The sequence below is a fragment of the Cervus elaphus genome, chromosome 11 (genome assembly GCF_910594005.1).
Source record: "Cervus elaphus chromosome 11, mCerEla1.1, whole genome shotgun sequence".
Taxonomy (NCBI): Eukaryota; Metazoa; Chordata; class Mammalia; order Artiodactyla; family Cervidae; genus Cervus; species Cervus elaphus.
The window spans coordinates 20,321,181-20,344,412 of record NC_057825.1 but is presented as its reverse complement, the minus strand read 5'-3'; the positions used below and the strand labels follow the sequence as shown (position 1 = coordinate 20,344,412).

Here is a 23,232-nt window from a genome sequence, read left to right as displayed (position 1 = left end):
GAGGACGGAAAAGCCTGGTAGGCTACAGTCCATGGGGTCGAAAAGAGTCAGACACGACTGAGCAACTTCACTTTTTTTTCACTTTCTTCAGATCTTATAAACATCTAAGCATGGGGAGCCAGGATCAGAAAGACACATCTTCTGGCTCCAGCTTTATTATTTATTTATATAGGCATTTAAACTCCACCTTTTATTACCTGCTTCCTGGATTTGTGGCACATGTAAGTTTTCTTATTGAAACACTTTCTTTTCTTTTTGTAATGGAAGTTGAGTTAATTTACATGCATGTGTGCTAAGTCACTTCAGTCATCTCTGACTCTTTATGACCCTATGGACTGTAGCCCACCAGGCTCCTTTGACTATGGGATTCTCCAAGAAAGAATACTGGAGTGGGTTGCATGCCCTCCTCCAGGGGATCTCCCTGACCCAGGGATTACACCTGAGCCTCCTGCCTCCTCAGGGGGGTTCTTTACCACTAGTGCCACCTGGGAAGCAACGTTGTATTAACTACTGCTAGAGAGCAAAGTGGCTCCAGTTTTCAGTTCAGTGGCTCAGTCCTGTCCACTCTTTGCGACCCCATGGACTGCAGCACGCCAGGCTGTCCATCACCAACTCCCAGAGTTTACTCAAACTCATGTCCGTTGAGTCGGTGATGCCATCCAGCTATCTCATCCTCTGTCTTCCCCTTCTCCTCCTGCCTTCAATCTTTCCCAGCATCAGGGTCTTTTCCAATGAGTCAGTTCTTCGCATCAGATGGCCAAAGTATTGAAGTTTCAGCTTCAGCATCAGTCCTTCCAATGAATATTCGGGATTGATTTCCTTTCGGATGGACCGGTTGGATCTCTCTGTAGTCCAAGAGTTTCAAGAGTCTTCTCCAACACTAGTTTGCTGCTGCTGCTAAGTCGCTTCAGTCGTGTCCGACTCTGTGCGACCCCATAGACGCAGCCCACCAGGCTCCCCTGTCCCCGGGATTCTCCAGGCAAGAACAGTGGAGTTAGTTGCCATTTCCTTCCCCAATGCATGAAAAGTGAAGTCCCTCAGTCCTGTCCGACTCTTAGCGACCCCACGGACTGCTACCTACCAGGCTCCTCCGTCCATGGGATTTTCCAGGCAAGAGCACTGGAGTGGGGTGCCATTGCCTTCTCCACACTACAGTTTAAAAGCATCAATCCTTCGGCGCTCAGCTTTCTTTACAGTCCAACTCTCACATCCATGCATGACTACTGGAAAAACCATAGCTTTGACTAGACCGGCCTTTGTTGGCAAAGGCAGTCCAAGGGACTCTCAAGAGTCTTCTATAACAGTTCAAAAGCATCAATTCTTCCAGCTTTAAACATTTTCTTTATCTCTCTCCTCCACTAGAATTGGAGATTGTGCCAAATTCAAAGGAGCAACTCCTGTGCCCACCACGATCTCCGACACCATAGGGAATCATTTATTTCTCAAATTTTCATTTGGAAGGAAGAAAGGAGAAGAAGGGGGGAAAAAAAAGACGCACAGCAGTAAATAATTTCACGACGGTTCGGTGACCAACACGGACGAATAAGCATCAGCAGTGGGCACGTGCCTGAGATGTAAATTAACTCCCTGCGCGCTGAGAACGTTCAGTTATTAGTGCGGTGAAGGGTCAAGAACTCCGAGGGGCACAAGCGAGCTGTCCCAGCGGCCTGGGTCCCTCCCGCCCCGACCCCTCCGTCTGGACCTCCCACGCCGCGTCTTCCTCTCGCGGTACCGTCCTCTCCGCGGACTCCGCCCCCCGGGATTTCCCGGGCTCCCCCTTGTCCCGCCCGGCTGGGGGCCGCGCGCGGCGCGTGGAGAGTGCTCGGGCTGCGGCGGCGGCGGCGGCGGCGGCGGCAGCGCGCATGCGCACTGGGGGGCGGCGGCGCACTGCGCATGCGGGAAAATGGCGGGACTGGCGTCCTGATGTGCGCGGGTCAAGGTGCTCTCTAGCCCGCCCGCGTCCCACCTCCCGGGGTCGCGTCCGGTCCGCCAGCCGGTCTAGTTAGGCGGCGCCTCTGAGCCGGCCAGGGGCTCGGTTCGTGCTTGACGACGCCCCCTTCTCCCCTCCCGCCCCCCTACCCCCCGAGACCCGGCGTGTTGTGTGTGGGGGGCGTTGCCTGAGCGGCGCGGGAGAAGGCGGGAGAGCTCTTGGGGGTGCGAGGCGAGGAGCGACTGGCCGGGCAGCATGAGTCAGCAGCGGCCGGCGCAGAAGCTGCCCAGCCTGCTCGTGGACCCGGCGGAGGAGACTGTGCGCCGCCGCTGCCGCGACCCCATCAACGTGGAGGGCCTGCTGGTAAGCCCCCCCGGGGTGGGGGGCGGGGAACGGCGTGCGTGTGGGGGGTCCCCGGGCCCCCGGGGTTCTCGTAGTGCCTGTCACGTCCTCTGAACCAGAGCCGTCGTCGTCCACTGAAACGCTTTACCTTATCCTTTCCATGTGCTCCAAAATAACGTTGTCAGCCTCCTCGATCTTTCCTTCGGGCCACAGAGCAGTGTTGGAGAAAATTGCACAGCTTTGCCTGACACTGGCATGCTCGCCCATTTTTATTTCAGTGGGTCTCTGCAAACTCTCTTTTTCGTGTTCTCTGCAGCCTCCTCTCCCATACTCCTTCTTAGCTGCAGCCGCTTAAAACCGTGTCCACACCTCACACCCCACAGCTCCACCCATTCATCACGTTGTCGTCTTACATCCTCTTTGACAGTGAAAACGCGAGGGAGATTAAGACTCCCTGTGAAACGTTTAATTCTTCTGTTGCTCTGGACTGCATGCAGTGTATTCTCCTTGATTATCAGGACTTTTCCGTGGAAGAAACCCGTCAGTTCCCATTTCTCCCCGCATTCTTGACCTCTCTGCTGGTTTCTTCCCGTTACTAGTAAATAAATATTTCCTGAAGTCAAATTATCCAGACACCAGGAGGACTCAGTGCTCCAAAATAGTTGATGAGCGCCATCTCATTTAATTCTGCACAGCGGTCCTAAGGGATTATTCTTGTTTGACAGTTGCCAAGATAGACTTGGAGATGTTAAGTGGTTTTTCTATGGTTAGTAAGTAGAAAAGCCTGGGTTGAACCTCCCAGTGTCTGACTCCAGAATGGTAAATTCTCAATTACTTGAAAGTGAAGTGAAAAGTTGCTCATGCGACCTCATGGACTATACAGACCACGAAATTCTCCAAGTCAGAATACTGGAGTGGGTAACCTTTCCCTTCTCCAGGGGATCTTCGCAAACCGGGGATCGAACCCAGGTCTCCCGCATTGCAGGCAGATTCTTTACCAGCTGAGCCACAAGGGAAGCCCAAGAATACTGGAGTGGGTAACCTATCCCTTCTCCATTGGATCTTCCCCACCCAACCATGTCCTAAATCCATTTCCATTTTGAGAGATCCCTCCTTTAATCGCTTATGTCTTTCCGCCTACTATATCACTTCCCCTTCACAGCCAAACTCTTTGAAAAAGTTGTTTGCACTCTGGGTCTTCTTGCTCACATCTCATTACCACCTTGACCCGCTGCTGGGGGACCTCAGCCCTAAGCACAACTCTAGGACTGTCCTAACCAAGGTTGCCAGCAACCTTGTCAGGTCCAGCGCATGTGGTTTAACACTGTGGACCACTCACTCTGTTGGAAACTCACCATTGACGTCCCCTTGGACACATGCTCTCAGCACTCCATCTGCCTCTCTGGTCTCTCCTGTTCTCTTTTGTAAACTCTTCCTTTTCCCATCCCTTTCATGTTGGTGTTATTCAGCTCTTCAGCCTTCTCCACAGTCTCTTCATATGGGGTGTCAGTCAGCACTCTTGTGACTTCTATTACTATTTGTACTGGTGGTCTTATTCTTTTCAGTTCAGCTCAGTCGTGTCTGACTCTGCCACCTGTGGACTCCTTCTTAATGTCATCAGACTCCTGGATTTATCTTTGCTGAACTGCTTATGGTTGCTGAATTTTCCAGCACACCAGGCTTCTCCGTCCATCACCAACTATTGGAGCTTGCTCAAACTCATGTCCATCAAGTCAGTGATGCCATCCACCAATCTCATCCTCTGTCGTCCCCTTCTCCTCCTGCCTTCAGTCTATCCCAGCACCAGGATCTTTTCCACTGAGTCAGTTCTTTGCATCAGGTGCCCAAATTATTGGCGCTTCAGCTTCATCTTCAGCCTTTCCAATGGGTATTCAGGACTGATTTTCTTTAGGATTGATTGGTTGGATCTCCTTGCAGTCCAAGGGATTCTCAAGAGTCTTCTCCAACACCACAGTTCAAATGCATCAATTCTTTGGCACTCAGCTTTCATTATGGTCCAGCTCTCACATTCATACATGATTACTGGAAAAACCATACCTTTGGCTAGATGGGCCTTTGTCGGCAAAGTCTCTGCTTTTTAATATGCCGTCTAGGTTTGTCATAGACTTTCTTCTTATTTTAGAAGTTGATAAAAGCTCTGAACTCTTACTCTGGAAAAAACACTTTATTTTGCATTTATTATCAGAAGATACACGTATCCCTTGAAATTTCAGATAGTCCCACTCTTGGTAGGGCTTCTCTGATGGCTCAGTGGTGAAGAATTCGCCTGCTAGTGCAGGAGACATGGATTCATTTCCCTGGGTAGGGAAGATTCCCTGGAGAAGAAAATTGCAACCTACTCCAGTATTCTTGCCTGGGAAATCCCATGGGCAGAGGAGTCTGTCGGGCTGCAATCCATGGGGTCACAAAAGAGTGGACACAATTTAGTAACTAAACAACAACAATCCACTCTGGTAGTTTTGGTTACCATGTCATGACTCCCAAATCTGTAAATTGGGCTCAGAGCTTTCCAATTGTCTACTACACACCTCTATCTAGATTTCAAACTCATAACCTGAAGTGGAATTCATTGTCTTGCTTAAGCGACAACTCTCGATCTCACACCCTCCATATTGCCCGAGTTGGTATCCTGCGCATCATCTTTACCTTTTCCAAATGGACCCCCTCCATCCTGTCTAATAGAAATTAGTCACCAGTACTTGCCACTTCTAGCTGTCATCTGCCTTTCGGATTGCTATCTTCTCAACTAGTTTTCCTGCTTCTCATCTTGCCCCTGATTTTTCTATATATTCTCCATATAGTAACTAACCATGATGGTCTTTTTAAAGTGTATTTCTGATCATGTCATTTGGCTTAAAAGAATCTTATCATGGTTCCTAGCTGCTCTCATCATAGAGGAGAAACTTCTTAATGTCATCAGACTCCTGGGTTTATCTTTGCTGAACTGCTTATGGTTGCTGAATTTTCCATATGTCTATATTCTTCTGGACTTCTGTATATCTGTACTTCCCCCTTTAAAAAATTTTTTTCTTTAGAGCACACTTTCCCTTGTTACCTCCTGTGGTTCCCATTACAGGTCATTTGTGGGCAGCCTTGCTGACCCAGCCTCTGGGCTGGGCTGGGCACTCCTGTGAGCTTCCTGCGTACCCCTTCCTCAGCATGGGGGCACTTCAGGCCCGGGCAGCCGCTCTGGCCTTTCATTGGTACATCCCCAGCGTCTCTTGGGGCTTCTTGCAAAAACAAAAAAACTATTTTGGTAAATAGCTGTTAAGTGAATGAAGTAGGTACCCTCCAAATGTTTGAATGTATGAATGTTTATTTTCCTGGCTGTGAAATGGTGACTTCAACACCTCTCTCAGCATTTTTTAGAAAAATTGGATAATGACTAGAAGTATTTAGTAGACTGTGTATTATTAAATGCTATGCAAAAAAAATAGTTTTGTGTACAGCTGAGTGTTTGATGTTTCCCCCAGGGGTAAATGGCTTAAAAACTGGGATTTTATGAAGGCAGAACATGATTAGAGATAGGATTTAGTCTGCACATTGAAAAATAAGGAAAACTTGCATGTGTGACTAGAAAGCAGACCCCTGGAAAAAGGTATGTGCCTGCAGAGCTCTTAAAGGGATATTACTCCCCCAAACAGGCTGTTTCAGGACAAGCGAGCATCTCTGTATAGAGACATTTTTAACCAATTTAGAAGCAGTGTTTAAGATTTTAGCCCCTGAAATTCACCTTTTACTTCTTTCTCCTTTGAGATCTTAAATTGCAAAGTGTAGGTTTTGAGATGTGGGAACTTGGAGCATCAGGAAATGACTTGGAATGTGCTGACCCTGCCTACCAGGAGCTGCTGGTTCCTAGAGAGCTGTGTGCGCTGAGCGCAGCCGCCATAGTTTCAGCATGGAGACAGATTAATAGACCCGAACAAGTGAGGAGAGCAGTTTGAGTGTTTGAGCCACAAGCTTTTTTAGGAAGTCTGAGGTTTGGCTGCTACCAGGCTCTCTTTTGGGTTCCCCTGCTGGCTCAGCAGTAAGGAATCTTCTGCCAGTGCAGGAGATGGAGGAGACGCGGGTTGGACCCCTGGGTCGGGAAGATTTCCTGGAGGAGGAAATGGCAACCCACTCCAGTATTCTTGCCTGGGAAATCCTATGGACAGGCGCACAGGCTACAGTCTGGGGGTCACAGAGAGTCAGGCGCTACTGAGCAGAGCAGGCTGTCTGTGGGCAGGTCATCAGGGAGATGCCTGAGCGTGTCCTCTCAGGGAGGCTTCCTTGAAGGAACAGAAATGTTGGCAGTGCCCCCAGGGGTGGGCTGTCTGCACTAGAAGCAGCAGCATCTAGTGCCATAGAAGTTTGAGGATGTTCCTCTGGGGACTGCCATCCCCGAGACACCGAGAAGGTAAAAGATGTGTCCTCTGCAGGAGCTACTTTGAAAAGGTTCCCATTGGCCGAATCTGGGATAATTTGAGCCTTAAGATACCAGATTTTATACTCAGAATAAGATAGGAGTTCAGGCTTCTTCGGTGTAGCTCGTTAAGTACAGCCTCAAATATAGTTCCTCCAGATCTTTAGGCCTGTGAGACAAGGAAAAGCTCCTCACCTGTTTGTCGAATGTGGTTCACCAGAGTTAGCATAGCTGGAAAGGCCAATCAGGATTGTCAGACTGAATCTCCCCAGATGATAAATCTGTATTAGAAAACAGAACCTGAGGCCTCCTAATCTCAGTGATCCTTACAGATGGGGCATCTAAGAGGGCATCTTTTCCCGGTGTCCCTGTGTCTGTAAATACACGTTGTTGTTTATCAGTTGACATCATCCGTGACAAGATCCTATTTCACTCTTCCATTCATTAGTTTAACAAATGTTTGCCAAGTGCCTGAATGTGCCAAGAACTGTTCTGGTTCAAACAGGACGACAACAATAATAGTCTCTTATTCATTCTTTGGATTTTTACAGTTTACAGAATTGGTCATTTGATCTTCACAATAGCTTGGAAAGTGGGCTGTAATTAGAAGTTTGTCCCTACACTGTGTTACAGATGAGGGAAGAGTCTCCCTGCACCTGAGAAGTCCTGGTGGTCCTGAAACCCATCTTAAGCCAAGAACTATTGAGTATAAATGAGATGAATGTGTCATTGCTGTTGACTCATTGCAAATCTCCCAAATTGTAGGTCTGTAGGATTTACACCATTTTTACTTGGGAGGTCAGCCCCTGAGAGGCCATGATGCTATCGTGCGTCTTCCAAAAGAAAGAGAGAGGGTTTTTTTGTTCGGTGGGTGGTGGGGAATCAAAACCAATGGATGTTTCCCCACAGATCCCAAGATAGCCCATACGTAGTTTATAGCAAAGAATGTGGGGGAAAGAAAATCATACATTCTCATGTTACTAATTGAGGTACCACCATCCCTGTGCCAAGCCATGAATAGCAGCCTTCTAGATAAGGAGACCAGAGGGAGGGGTCTGGAGCAGGGAAGGCACCCTTGGAGCACATGCGAAGAGCAGATAGGGAGATAGCACTAGTGGGGGCCTGGGCCCTCCCGCTCTGAACCAAGAACAAGTCTTGTCTGCAGCACGACCCCTGGGGCTGCTGCTCTGTTAATCCCGTCTATGTGCGTTCTCAGGGTTGATTGTGACGCTACAGTGATTGAAGTAGTGTAGCAACTTAGGGTGTTTGTTGATGGGTGTTTCAGGTCCCTGTGATAAGGATGGATTTTTTTTTTTCTTTTAAGAAATTTTGCATCAGTAGTTCAACTCTGTCTCATAGTCTTTTAGCAGAAGGGTTGAATGTAAAAATAGCAGTGACAGTTGGTCACCCTGGTCTGAAGTTTGGCTTCAATAGCACTGCCCTTCAACGTGTCCCTGGTGGCTCAGAGGGTAAATAGTCTGCCTGCAGTGTGGGAGACCAAGGTTTGATCCCTGGGTTGGGAAGATCTCCTGGAGAAGGAAATGGCAACCCACTTCAGTATTCTTGCCTGGAGAATCACCATGGACAGAGGAGCCTGGTGGGCTACATAGGGTCGCAAAGAGTTGGACACGACTGAGCAGCTTCACTTTCTTTCAGCCTGTCCCTGTTGTCGGCACTGCCTGAGAGCCAGCCAAGCAGAGTCCCTGCCCCAGGACAGGCTCTCCCCACTCCGGTTTTGCACCCAGCAGGTGTACCTGCAGGTGTTTAAATTCCAACGACTAAATTCATTTTACAGTGGAATTCTGCTTCAGGGGCGTTATTCCGTATCGAGTTAGCTTCCTGACAGATGCCATCATCTTGTCGTGAATGATAAGGGAACCATCATGCCAAGGCTTGTATAGTAACACCAGCAGGGAGAGAGCTGCTTAGCTGCTCACCTCACCTTCAGGCTTCCCCGTTCCTCAGTCTTTTTGGCGTATTGCCACCGTACTTAGATCTCTGAACCATGAGCCCAAGGATGTCATGTCTTGTTCAGAAATCTGTGGCGTTTCTGCACTGGTTACAGCCTAAAGGCCAAACTCCAGGGCACGACTTTGACAGTCCTGTGTGTCAAGCATGGTGCTGGCAGGCCCTTCCAGCCTCAGTGACAAGTCGATTTCATACTGGCCAGCCAGGTGGCCTCGCGAAAGGTGCCAGGTAGTTTGTATTTCCATACCTTTATTCATGTCACTTCCTGCACCAAGAATTATTTATCTTCTCTCTCCAACCTCCCACAGGTTCCTGCAAAATCTGGCTTGTCTTCCAAGGCTTGGCTGGGGGGTCCCTCTCCTGAGAATTGCTGGCTACACCCCAGAGTTCTGGTGACTCTTCTCTTAGAGCTCCTCATGAATCCCCCAATCTTGCTGCGGCCCCATTGAGGGCAGTTTTTTCACTTAAACAGAAGCTAAACCCGCCCACAGCCTGTCTGGAGACACATGACATCATTATACTTTGTTCTAAGCAAAAGGCTAATATGGGTTTCTCTTCATTAGCTTCATGGTTAGGATTTATATATGTTTTGCAAAAAACAATTTTTAAGTGTACTGCAGATGTTACGACAAGTTTATGTAAGCCTTCATAGCCTTTAAGTAGATAGTAAAATGATGAGCATTGCCAGTGGAGCTACTGTTATACTAATTTCCTGGTTGCCTCAGGGATTTACAAGAAGTGTTTTATTAATCTGATACCGAAGTTTCCAGTTACATTGCATGCATTATTTTGCATGATTAGAAATGCTGTTTTTACATTATCGTGGGACTGCATGGCTGCTTTTGAAAATGAAAGTTTGTGAGCTCATTTCTCCGGAGGCACTTAACACTGAGTTAGCAAAGGGTGAGCATTTGTTAGTTTGGGTTTAGATCTCTCCCTCACCTTCCAGAGTCAGAGACAGATCCTGATCAGAGACAGAGTCCTGATCACCTCTGAATTCCCTTTTATCCCCAGTACCTGAGACAGTCAGTAAATTAATGTCCATGTAGTAATAAATTCCAATATTCGTTCTCTACTGCCACCACCCTTCCTTTCTCCCCCCACCCCACCTCTGTAACTACTGCTTCCGTAGCTACGGGCTTCCCTTGTGGCTCAGCTGGTAAAGAATCCGCCTGCAACGAGGGGGACCTGGGTTCAATCCCTGGGTTGCTAACATCCCCTGGAGAAGGGAAAGGCTACCCACTCCAGTATTCTGGCCTGGAGAATTCCATGGACTGTATAGTCCATGGAGTCACAGAGAGTTGGACATAACTGAGCGACTTTCACTTCCCCTTTCTGTACCTATAGAGGCCCATGCAGTTTCAGAAATGCAAGTGTGTAAACTCTGTCAGATGTGATGACAGTTAGCATAAATGTAGTTTAGGAGGACTGGTTTCCTCACACCATAATTATTTCCCAGGGTGAAAAAAAGGACAAACCTTTATATTATCCAGTAAAATGCTGTTCATTTGCATTGTGGTTTTTTTCTTTTTTTTTGCTATTCATTTGCTTGTAATTAAATTACTAAGTTAAATTTCTGTATCTTCTCTTTTCCAGCCATCAAAAATAAGGATTAACTTAGAAGATAACGTACAATATGTGTCCATGAGAAGTAAGTTGATTCCTGAATAGGTTTTAGGTTCTGCCATTTGACCTTCTTATGATTTCAGTAACTTATTATAAAGGTACCTGAGTTGATGAGTAACTTAAATAAAGTGTACTATGTCAAGCTTGGAATTTCAGCAAAAACTCCTGAGGTTGTGGGCTGTCATTGTGCACAAATGCCAGTTTATTCTTCATTGCTTTGGAAATGTCTTTTTTTTTCCCTAAATGGTCCGAGTTTAGGGATATTTCCCAGAGTTCTGTGAGAGCAGTTGTTGTCATCAGTGGAATTGCAGGCAGTTTGGCAAGAAACATGAGGACAGTCTTTGCCCTCCTGGTTTCCTGTGGTTCCTTGTGCTCTTTCCATCTACTCCTATCCTAATCTCAGGGGATACACGATGCCTAGACATCCAGTATGAATCTTAATGGTAGCCTTCATTTCTCCTCAGCAACCCCCACAGTCCCACCCATATCTGGCCCCCAGTTTTCCTCTGGAAGCATTTCCTTCGTCTGCCCCATGCCATGACTTACACTCGTGTCTCACGTGTATTGAGCTCATGCAGTGCCTGGCCTGTATTTAGCTCTTTACATGGATTATCACAGCAACCTTTCAAAGTAAAGGTATGGATTATTACTTCTATTTGGTAGACAAGTAAACGGAGGCCCAGAGGGATTAAGTAACTTGTCCAATCAGAATTCATCCCCCTGCTCAGACTTGAGCATGCAGTCTTATCCCTGGGTCAGGTCCTGCTTCCTGAGCAGGCCACCCTGGCACAGCTGCCCACGCCAGTCGTCTCTGCCAGGCCCTCCCTGCTGCCCATGGGGTCTCTCTTAACACAGAAACACGATGGTGATTTCAGCCAAACAGATGGATTGATTGAATCTGCAGATAGGATTCACATTATATAGTAAATTATACATAGGTTAACTCTTGTCTAGGTCAAGAGTCAGATGTAAATGTTTTTAAAGTCAGAATTTCTCATTTGTAATCTTGCAAGATTTTATAGAATGATGACTATCTTCTACTTTTTTGAAAAAAATTTCCTATTTAATCCTGTTTAATCTTTAAGTATAGGAGTGGTCTCCACATAGAAGACATTTACATTATAAAATATGTCCTTTTGTTTCTTGGAGTAACCACCAGTGGTCTTTAAGTTGAATATAATATTATAGAGGTTCAGGAGAAGAACATTTCTGATTGAAGATAGGATGACTGTTTCCTTTGAAGCATTCTGTGGTGTGCTGTGAAGTAGGAAAAAAAATGTAATCACATACTCCACACCAGGAGTACAGCTAAATTATTTGTAGAATTTATTTCCTCTGCGCACTAAACCATAAGAACTATTCAGTTCAGTTCAGTTCAGTCACTCAGTCGTGTCCGACTCTTTGCGACCCCATGAATCCCAGCACACCAGGCCTCCCTGTCCATCACCACCTCCCGGAGTTTACTCCCGGAGTTTACTTGTGTCCGTCGAGTCAGTGATGCCATCCAACCATCTCATCCTCTGTCGTCCCCTTCTCCTCCCGCGCCCAATCCCTCCCAGCATCAGGGTCTTTTCCAATGAGTCAACTCTTCGCATGGGGTGGCCAAAGTATTGGAGTTTCAGCGTCAGCATCAGTCCTTCCAATGAACACCCAGGACTGATCTGCTTTAGGATGGACTGGTTGGATCTCCTTGCAGTCCAAGGGACTCTCAAGAGTCTTCTCCAACACCACAGTTCAAAAGCATCAATTTTTCGGCACTCCGCTTTCTTCACCATCCAACTCTCACATCCATACATGACCACTGGAAAAACCATAGCCTTGACTAGATGGACCTTTGTTGGCAAAGTAATGTCTCTGCTTTTTAATATGCTATCTAGGTTGGTTATAACTTTCCTTCCAAGGAGTAAGCATCTTTTAACTTCATGACTGCAGTTACCATCTGCAGTGATTTTGGAGCCCCAAAAAATAAAGTCTGACACTGTTTCCACTGTTTGCCCATCTATTTCCCATGTATCAAACTGGGAAAGATGGAAAGAATGATAATCTTCAGTTTTGGCAAGGGCAAGAGAGGAGGCCCTTATAAACTTTGTAAAACTGATAGAACCCACATCCTAAATAGCAGGTTTGGCAGCGTTTAAAAATACACTTTTACTCAACAATTCCACATCTTGAAACTTATCTAAAGGAAGCAAAGACGCATGCAAAAATTTAGCTTCTAGGAGATTCATTGAAGTATTGTGCAAAATAGTAAAATTAGAGATAATTTGAATTTCCCACATTGGGCTGAGTTGAGCAAATATTCCATGCAGTTAAATATGCAGCCATAAAGAATAAAGTTGAAATAAATTTGCTGACACATCAGGATGTTCATAATACTGAATTAAGAAGCAGTGTGTCAAAAAGCGGTGTGTTTCTGTTCTCGCTTTTTAAAACTGTATATATTTACATATTGACGTGGGCATGTGAAAATGTATGTGTAGTGTCGGGGAATCTGGAAAACCGTAGCAATGAGTAAATGAGGGAATTAAAGAGATTTTTCCCTATTCATTTGCTTATCTGTTAATATAGGGTAATGAATATTTTGAAAAATAGTCACGCCACTTTCCCTCAAGGTATATCCTAACCATGCTAATTAGAAGACTGATTTGAGCCCTTTCCAGATTTCATCAGGTTGGTTTACACTATGACACGTATAGGGACATTTTAAACCTTTTTTTTTAAAGCTAGATCTCTAACTTGGCTTCATAAAGAATTTCATGACTTGAGGACCAAATGAGAAATTTGATTGTAAACATTATTTCTAATCCTGCTCCTGAGAGTGGTATGGATATAGATGCAGGCTCACCATTTATGTCTGATACGATGCCGTTCAGATTCACATACTCAGGGGGAACTGGTTGCATATTTCAAATATTCCTTTCAGTCTAAAGCCTTTGTTTACCTGGAATAGGCTAATAAATTTTCATCCATTTTGAGAAGTCGATTTTGTAAAAATTAGCTATGATTTGGTCAGTGGGTAGAATATCTGTAGGTGTCTGTGGTTATTGATCAAGAAGAAATAAATGGTCTTTTTAATAAATTGAGAAAGAAATGCTATTTAAAATTTTACGAATTGTGTTTGTTTTGTATCCCAGAAGCACTAAAAGTGAAGAGACCTCGTTTTGATGTATCACTGGTTTATTTAACTCGAAAATTTATGGATCTTGTCAGATCTGCTCCTGGGGGCATTCTTGACTTAAACAAGGTTGCAACGAAACTGGGAGTACGAAAACGAAGAGTGTATGACATCACCAACGTCTTAGATGGAATCAACCTGGTTGAAAAGAAGTCTAAGAACCATATTCGGTGGATGTGAGTTGTTTTCAAACTTTTCATGTTTTTTTTTCTCCTCAATAAGTGACAATACTGTGCTTAAAACAAACTAGGTACTATCAATGGTTTGTTTTCTTTTTTCCTACTTGGTACCAACTAAAAGCCATATAATATCCCAATATTATGGAAAAGCTGAGTGGAGTCATGATTAGTTTTAGGAATTTCACTTTTCAAGATAAGTGGGCATCTGATTGTGTAGGAATTTTTAAAAAAAAATATTTCCTCAGTTCCAGTTGATCATTGATACCAGGGGGCATCAGTTACGGTGGTAAAACAGTGGTTCTTGCTCTGGAGTGTGGTGAACATGGAGAGGCCTCCTCCCAAGGGGCTGTAGTTCAGTTCTGGGAGAACCCAGATACCTGCCTTCTTAACAGCGACCCCCGGGTTATGGTGCAGGTCAGGCTTGGAAGCAATTCCCTGAATGTTAAAAAAAAAAAATTCAGGAGGCTGCGTATCTCAGAGTTAATTGGTAAATACTTAGCGTATGATTAGGAAGGATTTCAGGAAAAGAAGACCTTATAGTATAAATGTAGTTATTACATATAGATAAGCGTGGGGGACACACACACACACAAAGGAAGGGAGCGGTCATACTTAACAACACACAAGTATTTTGAATCAGTAAGAAACAGTTCCAGCATATAAGTACCTAGATACCTTGCAGGCAAAAGAAAAATCTACCAGCAAAGATCATTAAATGATTCTCAGTAGTTAACTTCACTATTAGAGGAAAGGGGTTCATAAAGGAGGTTATTTTTTTAGTAGTACAGAAATTCAAATTGAATTTTAATTTGAACATGTTTGCAGAGTCGGACATGACTGACACCACTTAGCAGCAGCAGCAGCAGCTGAATAATAGCTAACATTTTAGGGGCTAATGTCGGATTGTGTTCTAAGACACTAATTAGAATCAGATTTGAGAACTAGCGAGCAAAAGGTAAAGTTGTAACAGCCTCTCCCCTCTTAATTTTCTATAAAGATCGAAGAAAAGAATGAATATTGGTAGTTGCTCAAGTCACATCATATTGGGGCAGACCGTAATAAAGAAAATAAATCTTTGAAAAATTATTATTTTCAGGTAGAACCAGATTAAATATGCACTGTAGGGAAAACTAAAGGCTCAGAATTTTAGCAGATGAACTGTCGTTTGGCCAGTATGTGCTGTTTTTCATGTGTAAAAACTAAAGGGTCAGTTCAGTCGCTCAGTCGTGTCCGACTCTGTGCGACCCCATGAACCGCAGCATACCAGGCCTCCCTGTCCATCACCAATTCCTGGAGTCCACCCAAACCCATGTCCATTGAGTCAGTGATGCCATCCAACCATCTCATCCTCTTTCGTCCCCTTCTTCTCCCGCCCCCAATCCCTCCCAGCATCAGGGCCTTTTCAAATGAGTCAGTTCTTCGCATGAGATGGCCAAAATAACAAGAGTTTCAGCTTCAGCATCAGTCCTTCCAGTGAATACCCAGGACTGATCTCCTTTAGGATGGACAGGTTAGATCTCCTTGCAATCCAAGGGACTCTTAAGAATCTTCTCCAACACCACAGTTCAAAAGCATCAATTCTTCTGTGCTCAGTTTTCTTTATAGTCCAACTCTCACACCCATACATGACTACTGGAAAAACCATAGCCTTGACTAGATGGACCTTTGTTGGCAAGGTAATGTCTCTGCTTTTTAATATACTGTCTAGGTTGGTCATAACTTTGCTTCCAAGGAGTAAGCGTCTTTTAATTTCATGGCTGCAGTCACCATCTGCAGTGATTTTGGAGCCCAGAAAAATAAAGTTAGCCACTGTTTCCACTGTTTCCCTATCTATTTGCCATGAAGTGATGGGACCGGATGCCATGATCTTAGTTTTCTGAATGTTGAGCTTTAAGCCAACTTTTTCTCTTTCCTCTTTCACTTTCATCAAGAGGTTCTTTAGTTCTTCACTTTCTGCCATGAGACTGTAACTTGTCAAAAGGACTTCTCCCATGGCTCAGTGGGTAAAGAATCCACCTGCAGTGCAGAAGACACAGGAGAAGCTGGTTCGATCTCTGAGTCAGGAAGATCCCCTGGAAGAAGAAATAGCAATCCACTCCAGTATCTTTGCCTGGAAAATCCCACGGACAGAGGAGGCCGGCAGGCCACAGTCCAAAGGGTCGTAAAAGAGTCAGACACGAATGAGCACAAACACAAATGGACAAGAACTTGTCAAAAGTCATACTGTGGAAAGCAGAGCTGGGCTGAATCTAGGTGCTACTGACTCAGTTCACTGCTCACTGAACTTTAGTAAGCTTTCCGTAGAACTTCTGATTTCCAGAGGGTTGTGATGTTGGTTTTGTTTTTAAAGTTTCTTTGTCAGGGAATAGAAATAGGGACAAAAACCAAAGAGAAGTAATGGTTGTCTAGAATAACAGGAGAGCATGAGTGGAGTTTGTTACCTATTGTCTGTTCTTGTGGGAGACACCAGGTGTAAACTTCTGGAGACATTCCAGTAACCTAATTTGTATTAATTTGTAATCTCCCAGATGTTGTTGATGGGGATCTTTTTCTTTTAAAGAGGCTCTGATCTTAGCAATTTTGGAGCAGTGCCCCAACAGAAGAAGCTGCAGGAGGAGCTGTCTGACTTATCAACAATGGAAGATGCCCTGGATGAGTTAATCAAGGATTGTGCTCAGCAATTGTTTGAGTTGACAGATGACAAAGAAAATGAAAGATATCCTTTAATCTGTACCTTTAAAAAAAAAAAAATTGTCCCAAAGCAATTACCTTAAATAGTAGGCTCAACTTGGTAATTTAATTAATATATTTAAGATAGAAAATGAGACCTTTAGAAGTGAATGAACTGCCATAGAAATGGTACTGAAACTGCCTTTCCAGTCCACCAAGCCTGACACAGTTGGATGGTCATGCTCTTCAAGACAGTGTCTCTGGGACCAGAGGGGGAGATTGTCTTTGATTCTGATCGCCTCCCAAGTCTCCTAGACAGTTTTGCTGCCGTGTTCCCCATGCAGCACCTTTCTGAGGTGTCACTGATACTGAGCTAGTTCACGTTTCAAATTTACTTAAATTCTACCCCAGTCAAAAACTCCTGTTTCCACAATACAGTTATTAGAAGGAAAGTAAATGCTGTTACTGGACTCAGTCAAAAAGGTCTGTGGAGTTTAAAAAAAAAAAATGCTGGTGAAACCCTTTAAATCAGGTAAGTGGTAAAATTTCAAGCAACACAATAAAAGAAGATGAGAAAAATTCAGGTAGCAAGATTGAAAATAGTTTGGGATGAGAGCAGTCCCATGAGTAGTTGATAGTCCTGAAAAACTGGTTTTCTAAGTTGTTTCTACTACTAACAGATTCTTTCTCCCTTACATTTTAGGAGATTCTCATCAAAACACTTATTTTTCTCCAGAGATTCTCATAAAATGTAGCAATGATAGGGAGAAGTGCAGGGAGGTTTGAATACCTTCATGTGTTGTCTTTGTTTTAAACACCCAGACTTTATTACTATTTTTTGTCCAGAAAGTGTTATCACTATCATAGTAGTATAAAAGAATTCTTTTGAGTTATATTGTAAAACACTTCGTAAAATCCTAAGGATCGTTGATGAAATAGTAAGAATTACTTATGAAATAATTTTTTAATCTCCATCCTCTGCTTAGAGACCCTTAACTGATTTTTACACTAGCATATGTGACGTATCAAGACATTCATAGCATCCAAGCCTTCCATGAACAGATTGTAATCGCAGTTAAAGCACCGGCAGAAACCAGATTGGATGTTCCAGCTCCCAGGAAGGTAGGTAGCCCTGCTTTTGTGTCTGTGTGTGTGCACGTGCTTAGCTGCTCACGTCATGTCCGACTCTTTGCCACTTAATGGACTTTAGCCCGCCAAGCTCATCTGTCCATGGGGATTCTCCAAGCAAGAATTCTCCACCCCCCTGTTCTTAAGAACGTTTAAAGGGAAACAGGGGCTTCCTTGGTGGCTCAGCAGTAAAGAATCTGCCTACAATGCAGGAGATGCGGGTTCAATCCCTGTGTTGGGAAGATCCCCTGGAGAAGAAAATGGGAACCCACTCCAGTGTTCTTGCCTGGAAAATCCCATGGACGGAGGAGCCTGGTGGACTGCAGTCCATGAGTCACAAAGAATTCGACACAACTGTATGACTAAACAACAACAAAGGGAGGCAAGCCAGTGCATTGTTGCAGTCCCAGTAACTTGATAACTAGTGTGTGCATGTTAGCTGCATACCTGATCCACAGCTCAAGGCACTTCACCCATTTTAATGTGTTTAATGTGTTTTGAGTAACACAACAAACTCAGCAGTCATGATTATTATCCTCTACAGATGAGAAATCTAAAGCACAGAAAGATAAACTTTCTTACCATCATACAGTAAGTAAGAAAAACAGAATTCAAACCCAGACAGTTTGGCTTCAGAATCTATTCTTAGCCATTGTACTATCATGGCCTCTTAGAGGAATCACCAAGAATTGGCCTCAGTGTTAAGATCCAGTGTCAAACAGGGCTCTGGGGAATTAACTCACTAACCAAACTCATAAAAGACTCACAAATAAAGGAGGACACTAAATTAAACATTTAAAATGAAAAATAAAATTAATGTGTAAATGGAAATACTGTCAGCTGCTTGCAGGAAAGTTTGTGTTGAAAGATACTTGTCGATAGATGCGTGGTCAGGGTGGACTCAACCAAGGAGTGAGACCATTCTTAGGACAGATGGAGTGCTGATGGCCTGATAGACCCGTCAGCGCTGAAGTTGTGTCCTCTTCATTGCAATAGGGGACTTCACCTCCCTCGGTGAGGTGACTCTCACCCACCTTCCCCTTTTATCCCTAGAAGAGCACAGTCCACGTGAGACCCTAGCTGTTACTGGACAGTGTATTACAGTTAAGGAACACCTTTTGTTTATTCTAGTCACACTCAAATTGTGACTTCAAGGTGATGCTTCCTAATGAGTGCTTCCTGTGGTTCAGGCTAAGCAAATACATGATATTCTCAAATATATGACAGCAAAGAAACGACCTGGATGAGAATTTCCAGAAGTGTCCCTTGAAACTTCTACAGTTCTAGAAAGTAAAAAAATGTAATTCATGAATCCTCTCATTCATCTTAATGCTTTCTGTATCTTGTGCTAGGATTCTATCACAGTACATATCAGGAGCACCAAAGGACCCATTGATGTTTATTTATGTGAAGTGGAGCAGGGTTCCCACTCAAGTAATAAAACGTCAGACAGTGTAGGGACCTCTTCATCCAAAAGCAAGCCTTCGGAGCTCCCTCAACCTGAGAAAGGTAAACACGCCGATTTTGTGATTAGGAAAATTTAAGACTCTAATGATTTTTTAAATGTATATAGTTTAACAAATGAATATTATGGATATGAATATTTATGAATAATATTCATAAAATGAATATTATGGCCTTAAAGATATGTTTACTCTTCCTAGCTACAAAAACATGAGTTAAAAATTACAGGGTAATTCTTACTATAGTTGCTTACTGTTTCTAACAACCCTGTTGTTAAATCCCGTGTAATTTTGATACCTGTGAAAAGTTAGAATTGTAGTTGATTTTGGAGTGTGGTCTCTGTAGAGAAGGCTGATCCTCTGACCCAGGTCCTCAGGCTCATGCTTGAGTCCTGGTTTATTATTCTTGTGAGACTGGAAACATTGGCCTTATGCCACTCATGTAAGAATATGGTTCTTGACTGAGGTCTTCCTATTTTGTCTTAAAAATTTGAATGTTCTCTTAGCTGCCTGCCTTTGAGACCTTCATTTAGGAAGATTTCTCCCGTGTTTATCTTTCAGAAGAAAATCCTCCACATCAAAGTGAGGAAGTGCTTGAAGTGAGCAACTGATGGTGTTTGACGGTCCATGCATGGAGTCTCTTGGACTCCTGTGTGGATGAAGATCCTCAGAGCAATAAATCGTCCCTGCCGTTTTCTCATTCTTGGTAGCTGCAAGAAGGCCAGGAGTGCCTCCAAGCACTTTGCTCCTTAGATTCCTGGATAATGGCGGTTTCTGCATTTGAAAACAGCTTTTTGTATAATTATTCACTGCTTTTTTGCCAGTGAAGCAGTCATCTTGCCTACAGAAATTACTGAATCACACGACTGTCACTGAAACAGACAGGCAGGCTGGGTGGACAGCTCCTCGTGGACTCTGCCCTTTGCCGCGCGGATCGCGTGTTGTTGTCACAAAAGAAGTTGCCTTACATGGGTTCATGTCTGCATGGATGGGTGTGTGCACACACCTGATGTGATGTCTTTGTACATATTTGTATAATGTCTAGATCACTTGTGATATACGTCTAAGTGAGACTGTTCACCCTTGTACAGCCAAAATGTAAATATGGAAAGTAACAGACATATTCTCTAATTTCTGTGGTATCTATAACTTATTAGAATCCTCCGAATGAGGGTTAGAGGAGAGTTTTTTCCCTAACTTCTACATGTAGAAGTACTATAAATATGTGTGCAGTTAAAGTTTGTGGATTTAATGCAAGTATTTCAGTATGGTTTCCCAGTGCTAAAATTGGACTTCAGGCTCCCTACAGAGTCATTGTGTCCAAGCAGACTGCTGACGTGCCCCAAGCTTTGGGGACAAGTGCAGAAATGCCATCAGCTCATGACTGAATTCCTTGCAAGACATGAATTCAGTCATGGTGACAGTTGTAAACTATTTTAACCTTTTTTGCAAGATTTTGTAATATGTTTCTGTACGCAGCCTTGCTTTTCAACCAGAGGGGTTTATTTACAATGAGTCAGTGGTCCCCTGCCCTCTCTCCAGCTCTAGTCCCATGTTCCTGAGCACCTCGCTCTTTCTACCTCATCGGGTAAGTCATTACCACTCTGTGCCTCAGTTTACTCAGTAGTTTACCATTAGACTGTGAGCTCCTTGGGGGACTTTGTCTTAATCATTGTTAAGCCCAACGCCTTGCGCCACTCCTGGCAATTGAAAAGCGCTCGATAAATGTTTGAACAAATCAGGTGAGTGAGTGAGTGAGTGAATGGTATAATTAGACTGATAATGCTTGGCTCATACCATTCAAAATTCTTATATCATTCAGATTCATATTTTAAACTTCTCTCACTTTGAAAGAAAGAATTGAGGTGACGTGAGATTAGGACCATGTAGAAAAAGAGTTAGCTTAGGAATAAAAAATCAACATGCTGGAAAATCATGTCAAGTATGTAGGATTCGCACACCTCCGAGCTCCAGTGGCTTTTGCAGTCCTGTCCCTCAGCTGAACACCAGCCTCCTCCCTCCTCACAGTCCTTAGCAGCTGCCTCTGCAGGCCTTGGCCACGAGGCAGAAGTTGTGTGTATAGGTCAAGTGCTCCGCGGAGGATTCCAGGCTCTGCATTGTACATTTGGCAGCTGTCAGTTACATGTGATGGCTAAACATGAGTGGGTGAGGCCACCTAATGAGAGGGTACCAGCAGGAGAAGAGGAAAGGCCCGTTAGCATTTATTTTAAGGGGAGGTACCCACTCCAGTTTCTTGCCTGGAGATTTCCATGGGGTCGCTGAGTCGGACGCGACTGAGCAACTTAACACTTTCACCAAAGAAAAAGCCTTTCCCAAGAGAGAAAAAAGGAGGAGGGAAAAAATGGCTGAAGAAGGTGGTGCCCCCAAAACCCACAAAGGAAGCATGGCCACAGGTGATAGCATTTTTCTAAGCAGCAGTTCCTTACTTGTGAAATGTGACAAAGTGTTCTACTTTGCAAATCATTCTGAGAGTAATGTGAGATTGTGTAAACGAAAGCCCTCTGTAAACTGTAGACATGTTACATAAATGACTCTTTTTCATCACTCCAGCTTCTGGTGTTTCGTCTCTTCTTTTCACAACTGTTAAAGTGAGCATCGTTGAACCGGGCCTCCAGGCTCTTCCTCCCGGCTCTGTCCTCAACAGCACTGCCCATCTCTGTGCAGGCGTACCTCATTTTATGCTTTGCCATACTGTGATTTTTTAAAAACTGAAGGTTTGGCCCCCCTGTGTCCAGCAAGTCCGTGAGCACTTTTCCTAAAAGCATTTGCTCATTTCATGTCTGTGTCACATTGTGGTAATTCTTGCAGTATGTCAGGTTTTTTTTCATTTTGTTACATCTGTTATAAAAAAAAAAAGTTTGATAGATGAGTTGCTTCTTATTGATGAAACAACATGATTTCTGGAGTTGGGCTCTAATCTGGGTGAAGATGCTGTGAAAATTGAAGTGACAACAATGGATTGAGAATATAAACTGTAGTTGATAAAGCAGCAGCAGGGTTTGAGAAGTTCAATGGCAATTTTAAAAGACACTACTGTGGGTAAAATTTTAGCAAACATGGTTGCCTGCTACAGAGAAGTCATCTATGAAAGTCAGAGTCAACTTCCATTGTTGTCTGATTTTAGGAAATTGCACCTTTGTCCACCAATGTAAAGCTGTGTCTCCAATCAGCATTAATAATGATAGAGCCACTGCGACCTCCATCTCTCAGACCTCCGTGTCTATCAGTTAATTCTGAATGTGGAAGGGGAGGGGGATGTTACTTGTTGGGAAAGGAACCCATGTTAGGATTAAATTCAGCTGCAGGTAGCAGGAAACAACCCCCAAATTATAGTGGCATAAAAGATGCAGCTTCACCTGTCACTTCAGATGGTCAGGGTTGGTGTGGCCTCCAGGGGCACAAGGACTGGGGCTCTTTCCAGGTAGTTCTTCCTTCAGGCTTGGCTTCCAATCCCAAGGTCGCTTCAGAACCCAGAAGAGCCCTGGGCATGTGTCTGTATACTAGCCAGCAAGCAGGGCGAAAGGAGAGAAGGGTACACCTCTCCTTGAGGACACTTCCTACACCTCACATCAGGTTACACCCGACATAGCCCCTTACATTTAGAAATGGAATCTTCATTGGTGGAGTGGCAGCCCCATGTCCAGCTAACACAAGAGTTCTATTGCTGTTCAAGAAAGAAGAATAGATACACGGTGTGGTTAGACATGACAATCTGATTCTCCCATCTGGGCAGGAAGACAACCTCCCAGTAAGACCACGTGAGAAGTTCTATCCAGTTAGCTGTGAGGAGGCAGTGACGTGGTGAAAACACCACACATCATTCTGCAGTAGCTCTTCCTGCCCCAGCAATCAAAAAAGCCATACGTTGTAGGTGATGCAGCTCTAAGATCCTGGGGTCGCCGTCAGCCTGGATCCCTGAGACTGCATGGAATTGCCCTGACAGTCTGCATGCAGCATGAAATGTGTCAAATCATTTTAATTTGTTTGGAGCTATTAATAATTTATTACTGTGACATAATCAAGCCTATCCTAACTAGTATGTTTCGGGACAACTAGCGGTCTCTGCTGTGGGGTTCCCCTGGTGGCTCAGTGGGTAAAGAATCTGCCTGCAACGCAGGAGACGAGGGTTCAATCCCTGGGTCGGGAAGATTCCCCTGGAGGAGGAAATGACCACCCACTCCAGTATTCTTGCCTGGAAAATTCCATGGACTGAGGAGTCTAGCAGGCTAAGCATACACAGCAGTCTCTGCTACAAGTTAGTGAGTGAAAGACTCAAAACAGCCTCACACCAAAGCAGTGTTGTACCT

General features: G+C 44.3%; 1 protein-coding gene across 2 annotated transcripts; it reads left to right on the top strand.

Annotated features, from left to right (window-relative positions):
• The first annotated feature begins 1,802 nt into the window (after positions 1-1,802).
• On the top strand, positions 1,803-21,474 carry E2F6 (E2F transcription factor 6). 2 transcript variants are annotated; one of them, XM_043917148.1, is made up of 7 exons: positions 1,803-2,293; positions 10,260-10,314; positions 13,424-13,640; positions 16,204-16,359; positions 17,321-17,435; positions 18,794-18,950; positions 19,466-21,474. In XM_043917148.1, exons 1-7 carry the CDS (start codon positions 2,186-2,188, stop codon positions 19,513-19,515), a joined length of 858 nt encoding a protein of 285 aa, XP_043773083.1. In that variant the 5' UTR covers positions 1,803-2,185; the 3' UTR covers positions 19,516-21,474. The 2 variants fall into 2 exon arrangements, with proteins under 2 accessions (XP_043773083.1, XP_043773084.1); XM_043917149.1 differs by having other exon boundaries at positions 2,222-2,293; positions 13,500-13,640.
• The last annotated feature ends 1,758 nt before the right edge of the window (positions 21,475-23,232 follow it).